The sequence below is a fragment of the Salminus brasiliensis genome, chromosome 2, assembly GCF_030463535.1.
Source record: "Salminus brasiliensis chromosome 2, fSalBra1.hap2, whole genome shotgun sequence".
NCBI classification, from domain to species: Eukaryota; Metazoa; Chordata; class Actinopteri; order Characiformes; family Bryconidae; genus Salminus; species Salminus brasiliensis.
In genome coordinates, this window is record NC_132879.1 from 16,180,034 (window position 1) to 16,187,903 (window position 7,870).

Sequence of the window (7,870 nt, forward strand, 5' to 3'; positions counted from 1 at the left end):
TCAAGCTCAAATTCAGCCACAAACGCCTCAACTTACTAAAAGAAGTTTTATGAAACAGCTAATCAAAACACCAGTAGCGTACCAGACAACTACATCCACCAATCATAATCATGCACATAATAAACACAACAAACAATATTAATAAAAACTTTATACACAAGAAAATAAAGTGGAGGATTAAGTAGTAATATATGTGGAGGAAGAACATTGCATTTCTATGAGTTTTACAATTTTTTAAATGATTTTAAAGACATTTCTTCAGTTTTGGTTTGTTAAGTTACTGAGTGTCTCTTTTTCACAACTTTATGTATCCATAATATTTTAACATGCACACAAACATACTAATATTGCCAGATAAAAAAAAGTACTATATATATATATATATATATATATATATATATATATATATATATATATATATATATATATATAAAATTAGTTTTTTCCCTTTTGTCCCCTAATTTGATTCTGCCAATTAACCCAGCCATTCATAGCTCCCCTGGAGCACTAGCAGCACTCCTAACACTAGGAGAAAGAGGACACATGTCTCCTCCATTACATGTAAAGATGGGCAGCGGATACACTCTGAAGAAAAGTGCTAGGTTCCTAGCTTAGCCACATCAGCTAACAGATACCAGTACCAGATTGCAGCTTCAAAGGTAGATAAGCTTGGCTGTCTTTGGCTTGTGTGTGTGTGTGTTGTGAGCATAGCTGAGCATGGTGCGGGCTGTGGGAGGATTTAAAGAGGAATAGTGAGTTATGAGCCAAACACTACATCATGCTGACACTAACATGGAGAGTAGAACCAGATGAAAATACACACACACACATTCATGTACTCTCCAAGGCTCTGATTTGCAGTGGCCTCCCATGGGCTTTACATATATATATTTCACAGCACTGGATCTTTTCCGGCATTCCTTCTTTTATTCACACACAAACACCCACCTGTTCCCTCTACTTTGCCAGCTTAACAGCTCTGTAAGTCTGCAGCTGATGGTGATTACTATAACAGGTTACACTGTTGAGTGTTATTTAATTGATTGAGTATTAACTGTTTTCTGCAGTTTCCTTTGCCTTCACTACAGCGTCAACATTGTTCATAAAGTTTCATCTTCGTGAAGCAATAGAAGGTGTCCTCTACACCTGTGGTTCCCGACCCTGGTTCTGAAGGACCCCCTGTCATACACATTTTAGTGATCTCCTGCTCCAACACTCCACCTTCTAGATTTTTGGTGTTAAAAAATTAGCAAGAATAAAAACACAATACAGGGGCAGTGGTGGCTCAGCGGTTAGAGCTCCGGGCTATTGATGACAGGGTTGTGGGTTTGATACTTTGATACTCAGCAAAGCTGCAACTGTTGGGCCCTTGGACAAGGCCCTTCACCCTCTCTGCTCCCTGGGTGCTGCAGAAATGTCTGATTGAATTATCCTTGTTGACTAATACAGCACTACAACTCTGTTCTTTCTGCTTCTTTACAGAAGTTAGTGAGGCCACAAACACTCTGGGTCCGGGCACTATGGGCTTGAGTACTCGCTACAGCCCGCAGTTCACCCTTCAGCATGTCCCTGACTACCGGCAGAACGTCTACATCCCTGGCAGCACTGCCACACTCACCGCCAACCCCCAGCAGCACCAGCAGCTCCAGCAGCTCCAGCAGCTCCAGCAGCTCCAGCAGCCCCAGCAGCCCCAGCAGCCCCAGCAGGCCCTGCCCCCGCCTCAGGCCTCCGCCATCCAGCCTGAACCACCCAAGGCTGCCCAGACACCCGCCAGCAAGAAGAAGTCTACCAAGAAGGAGAAGAAGTAGAGATAGAGAGCAAGACAGAGAGGTGTTGAATGAGGTAGTGAGGCCTTGGTATGAGGTTGGAGGGATATAGTCAGTAAGAGATGGATGGATGGATAGAGAGCGAGAAAGAGAGAGGTGAGTTACGGAAGAATATGGCCTGCTCTTCTCACACTGCTTCAGAGATTGGTGAGCTTTGGTGCACTGACCTTTGCTGGGTGTATAAAGATAAGAAGAATGAAGGAGAAACATCAGTGTATTAGTGCGCACCTTCCTCTGGAGTTTTCTTTCTTTTTATTCATTTTAATTTTTTTTTTTTTTTTTTTACACAGTTTTTTTTTGTTACTCTCTTGACTTCTGATGGTGGTGGGTGTGCAAGAAAGAAAGCCCACCGTCTGTTCCAGTCCTACAATTCACTTCCCTGTATTACAGTATGTCTTGTGTATGATACTTTTTACACAGAGATTAAGGTTCCATTAGACCTCTGGTCTAGCTGAATGTTCCTGAAGTTGGGAGATTTTTTTTTTTTGTGAAGGACAATACTTTTACATAAATGACATCATTTAAGATGTATAACAGTGCTTTGTGATGGGGATCTTGTACTTCTTCACTTGGAGGGAGAGGGGTAACCTGTGCTGATCATCATGTTGACAATGACTATGATAGTAATGATTATATTGGTGATAATTTGCTTGAGAGTTTTTAATATCCTGTGCTTAATTTCCTGGCTTTACCCAGACGAAAAGTGAAAATTGATTTTTGTAATATATCACTTTTGTGTTTTGATTCTGTTTGACTTTTTGTCCTCAAATCATTTTTCTTTTCAGGTATTTAATAGCTGTTGCTGTGCCTAGGCTACCACTGATGGAATTCATCAAATATAACAAAGTATGAGGGTTCAGCTTTTAAGAATTATAATACAGGTAATCCTTTTGTTTTTGCATGATGCATTTTTAGCCAAACATCCTACAAAGCTAAAGCTAAGAGTAACTATGCATTGCTTGTCTAAGAAGAACCTTTGGAGATCAACTTCATTTGTAGCGGATGTTAGAATGAGAAGATGATTTGCTCTTTTCTAAACCATCCATTGTGTGCTTCTTTTCCTTAGTTTTTCAATTTGACTCGCTTCTTGATGAATGAATTAGGAAGTTGTCCAAACCATTTCAAAATGTCTTCTAAATGCTTTCACCAGCCCAGTGCATGTATAACTTCTAGCCTTGTGGCATGCTACGTGTTCGGAGCCAAAACACGATACATAAGACTGTATCATTACCAGCTGCCTGATAGTCCGTTAGAGCCTGATTAAATCTTTTAGAAACACATCCATCCTCTAAAGGTCTTCTAGACTGAAGCTGGAAGTATTTCACTCTCTCACCATGAAGTGTTGAGGAGCTGTTTGATGTTCAGGGCCCAGTGTCCTAAAAGTATCTTTGTGTTCAGATTATGTTAATTAGTAGAGTGAGTGTCCAGTGTAATGCTCATTCGACCTTTTACTAATCATCTTTGAGCTAAGATGCTTTTGGGTAACCCTGCCCAGAATTATGAAATGATTCAGTGATTCATGGTTCATATTTGAAAATGCCACTCAGGAGGGCAAATGGGATATTCAGTTCAGTTCCCATAGCTCTAATCAGCTGGAAACCTCGATCATTTTCTTTCACCACCTGTCTACTCATTGCTGAAAAAATATGTCCTGTTGTAAATAGACATCAATTAATATACAGAGTAAGGTGCATTTACACAAATAAAAACATCCAATAAGATTTCAGATTCTAAGCCTGAAAGACAGACTTAATACTGGAATGTGTTGCATTACTTTTGTTTTTATAGTAAAATAAAAAAAAACAAATAAAAACAAATAAATACATATAAAGAAATAAATAAATAAATAAATAAATAATGTTCTCAGAGATGTGTTGCAGAAGTAGTGAGTTAGCACATGAAGGCCAACACTAACTCAATTGTAAATAAAGAGATTAACTTTTAAGGAAATAAAATAAAGTGACACACACAAAGTCTAGAAACTTGTGAAGTTTTTGCATATATTTTTGTGTTATTTTTTTTTTCCTCTCCTGCTCTTCCTTCTCTGATTGATCACCCTTGAATGCATAGACACAAAAATAACAAACCACCTAATCTTCTGTAACCTTGCTTTCTTTTGTGATTTCTATTGTGCATATGTACTAGACTGCTTCCTAATGTCTATATGAAGAAACAAATATAAATATTATCTATGTGTGTGTCTGCCAATTCCGTAATGCTCTGTATCCCACTGTAACATCTTGCTAAGACCCCCATTCTCCTCAGTGTTACACTTATTTTATATGCTAATATTTATATTGCTGTTTTATTTTTTCTTGAACACTGACATTTCAAATAAAACGTTATGAAATCATTCCTCCTTTGCTGTCTTTGACCTTTATTGATACTCATGTATTGTGTAATGATGTGTCTAATGCCATTTTTAGTGCTATCATTATTAAAATAATCTCTAATAATATCTAATTATATATTTTTTTAATTACTAAAATTACATCAATTATTTCATGTTAATTTAAGTTAAAAGTATGAATCAGGAGGATAATGCAGTAGGGGGTGGAGTTTTTTAGTTATTATTTTATGTATAAATAATTCCCAAAATATACACCACTTACTAATAATAGTGACCATTTAATATAGTATCATACAATAATATACATAGTACCATTATTATTCAAAACCTGGCTTATCTGGAAGATGTGAAATGTACTCCTAATTCTAGAACTAACCAAATGCAAAGTTTTAAACCACATACTGCTTCATTGCTGTGTTTAATGTATCTGCAAAACTGACTTCACAATTAGTGCACTTGATTTTAAAGCAAGCTATAAACAGTTTGTATCTGGAGCATCTGCTTGGATGCAGAGAACAGCTGGAAATGAAATCCCACAAATGGAGCAGAACGCTTGTCTCAGTGTTCTATTTATCACCACAAACAGTGTTTTATAGCAGAACAGGGGGCGGGGAAAAGGGAAAGGAAAATGGAAAAGAGCACACTGACTGTGATTTAATAAATAGCAGCACTGTCAGGCAAAAACATCTTATCTCCAAAATGGCAACATGCTTGAAGATAATAGGAGAAGCAAAAACTGCTTGTGTTTCAATGGAAGTCAACATGAAGAGATCGTTTTGTCATTTTGGTCTATTTTTATTGGTGGTTTTATTGAATGTTTTTGTGGGACAGCTACAATATACATCATGCTGTTACACATGGAAAAATCACTAATCAGCTTCCCTAAAACGCATGTATTTGAGGGTATCACACAGCATTTCAGGGAAAGCTGATTTCAGATGCACGAACAAGGCAGGTGGAAAAAGTGGCTTTTTTATTAGATACACCAATCTTGCTGGTATGCCTGTTGATATCAGAAGCGCCATCAAGGTGGGGCCAGGGGAGCCACTGCCACCCTTATTCAATTGCCAATTCGCACCACCATTTGCGCTGACCCAATAACTGAAGAAAGGGGGAAGGCGGTGTCAGCATGGCAGAGGAAGTTGGAGGTGAGTAGCAGCACATATTGGAGGCCACATATGAGGCAAATGTTGATTTCTTATACAAATTTTCATTCCCTCTTAAATAGTGCTGTGGACAGGTTGGAAATGGCCAGGTACTCGTGCCAGAATGTAGCTGCTGCATCATGTAAGGTAGAAAAAAGCCATGCACCTATACAGTATGTGTCTGATAACATGGGCAATGAGTGTGAGTAGGTCAGTCTAGCTAGACTAACTAAGGCTGTCTGCTGTTGAAGACCAAATATGTTTACCTTGGAATAGATGTCAGTTCTGCTCCATGAAACTAAACTGAACTGGACAGCCCTGGGCTAACTATGCTTATATGCAGTGTAATGGCAGTTTGACTACACGCACTGTCTGGCCGCTTGTCTGAAAGCATGGGGGAGCTACACTAACTAGGCTAACTCTAAGAGACAAAGTTATGCATGCTCAGCTCTCATCAAAAGACAGAGAGGAAAACAAGGCTAGCTGACAGTGTTCCCTTTCATGGCTGCTTTTATTCTCTCTCTCGCTTGCTCTCAGGCTCTTTCCTGGCTTTCTCTGCCAAAGTCTCTGCATGTTTTCTCAGCTGTGAGGTTAGAATACAGACGAGGAAGCAATTCACTATCCATTGGAAATGGGACTGGTCTTTAAGGCTCAGATCTGTAGTAATAATAGTATCTGCAGCAGTGAATCTTTACAGCAAATTTTAAAACAATTCCTTTAAACGACACATAGGATGCTAAACAATATTAATTAACAGTACTACAGGAGTATTGTAAAGACTACTTTAAAATAATACTACATATACATAATACAGTTTACCCTAAGACAGAACAGCAGATTGCTCAAAGAGAGTTCCACATGCATTGTATACTGATTACTAGAAATCATTACTACATGAATATATACAGATTACTCTACAGCAGTACTTTAGGGATGACAGGACTGCAAGATTATTATTTTTAGATTACTCTTAGATAGTATTACAGCAACATTATATTATACAGATTAATCTAAAACTACAACAGTAATATTATAGATTACTGTACTATTCAGTACTATCAGTACTATTGGAATATGGTACAGACTACTCTACAGTAGTACTACATGAACATTTGACAGATTGCTCTAAAATAGTCCTACATAAATATTATTCTGATTACTCAAAGACAATTCCACAGTAATATTATACAGATTACTCTAAAACAGCACGACAGGAATGCACTGAACTACATGAATATTATATAGATGAACAAAATGTGCTACAGTACTGATCAAATGCACAGACCAGTATTCACCAAATATACCACAGTATCATGACATAGGACAACATTTAAGTTGTAATAATGTTTGATTTGAGTGTTTTGTTTTGTTATTCTTTTTAAATAATTCTTCACTAATTGCAGTTTTTAGTCATTTTCAGTCTTTTCACTATAGAGGGAACACTATGTAGTGAATAGTAATTAGGATGGCAAGTGTATATTTCCAACCAGTTCAGTATAAATTCATGTTGTTGTGTAACACCAATACTGTTATTCTGGTATAAATGATGAATGATGACAAATATACCAGAAGTGAATGTGTCTTATTTCTGCTGTGTTTACCCTATAGAAGCAAAGACCAGAGGGCTAAAGCTTCTGGTTAAAATAGATCAAAAAGAGACAGGGTCAGAGGCAGGGTGAGCTAAGTCAAGTTTAGAGGAACTGATCACAGCTTAAACCGGACAATGATTAAAGACCACCTGAAGAGAAAAAAAGGTTTGGGGAACACTCTCTCTCTCTTGCATATAATGAAAAAGCCTTTGGGAAGTCTGAGTGCTAAGCTCTCTTTTGTTAAGATAAGAGTAAAAAAGAAAAGAAATGTTCTGTCTCACACACACACACACACACACACACACACACACACACACACACACGAACGACAGAGTGAAAAACAGTGAATCCATCAGAACACATTATCCAACATTAGAATCCAACAGGACAGAAATGTCCTAAAGGCCAGACTGCACCAACCAGACAAACATGGACAACGCCGGTGTAGACCATTCTCTCCTGATTCTCTAGTTTGTTTGAATATTCAGCTCTTTTTCGAGTAAACATTAGACTGTTTGATTGTACTTGTGTTATCTGGTTCATCTACTCTGGCCTTAGAAAAGATGAAACATGAGGTCCTAAGGTGGTTGAGTAATAACTGGATATTACATGAATTTGGTTATACAGCATTATCCCGTTCTTGAAAGCGCTGTCCTGCCAGAGTTCCACAGCGTTCCATCCCTGGAGTAGCAACAATTGAGATACTATTTTCTCCATTACAAGACAGTGGAGCATCAAAATGATTCTGAAACTTTTATTTTGAGGTGAGGAGAGGAATCATTTCAATACAATATTCATGAACAAGCCATAAACAGAATTATGTAGAGGTTCTTTTAACTTGGTGTTCTTCACACATCTCATTTTCAAACTAGGACTTTATTTTTTGTTTATGGCAGTGGAAACCTGCCTTACCCATGGAAATTAGTGTGTCTACAGGGTTGAAGGTGAAACCTGCTGGAA

General features: G+C 37.9%; 1 protein-coding gene across 12 annotated transcripts in view; it reads left to right on the forward strand.

The window, feature by feature from the left end:
* The window catches only part of LOC140545618 (protocadherin gamma-A11-like), a 76,743-nt gene extending 72,564 nt beyond the window's left edge, over window positions 1–4,179 (forward strand). For all 12 annotated transcript variants that reach the window (XM_072668556.1, XM_072668580.1, XM_072668494.1 and 9 more), the window contains one exon: window positions 1,483–4,179. In XM_072668556.1, the coding sequence (XP_072524657.1) occupies window positions 1,483–1,808 (326 nt within the window). In that variant the 3' untranslated portion in view covers window positions 1,809–4,179. The remainder of the gene's footprint in view (window positions 1–1,482) is intronic.
* The last annotated feature ends 3,691 nt before the right edge of the window (window positions 4,180–7,870 follow it).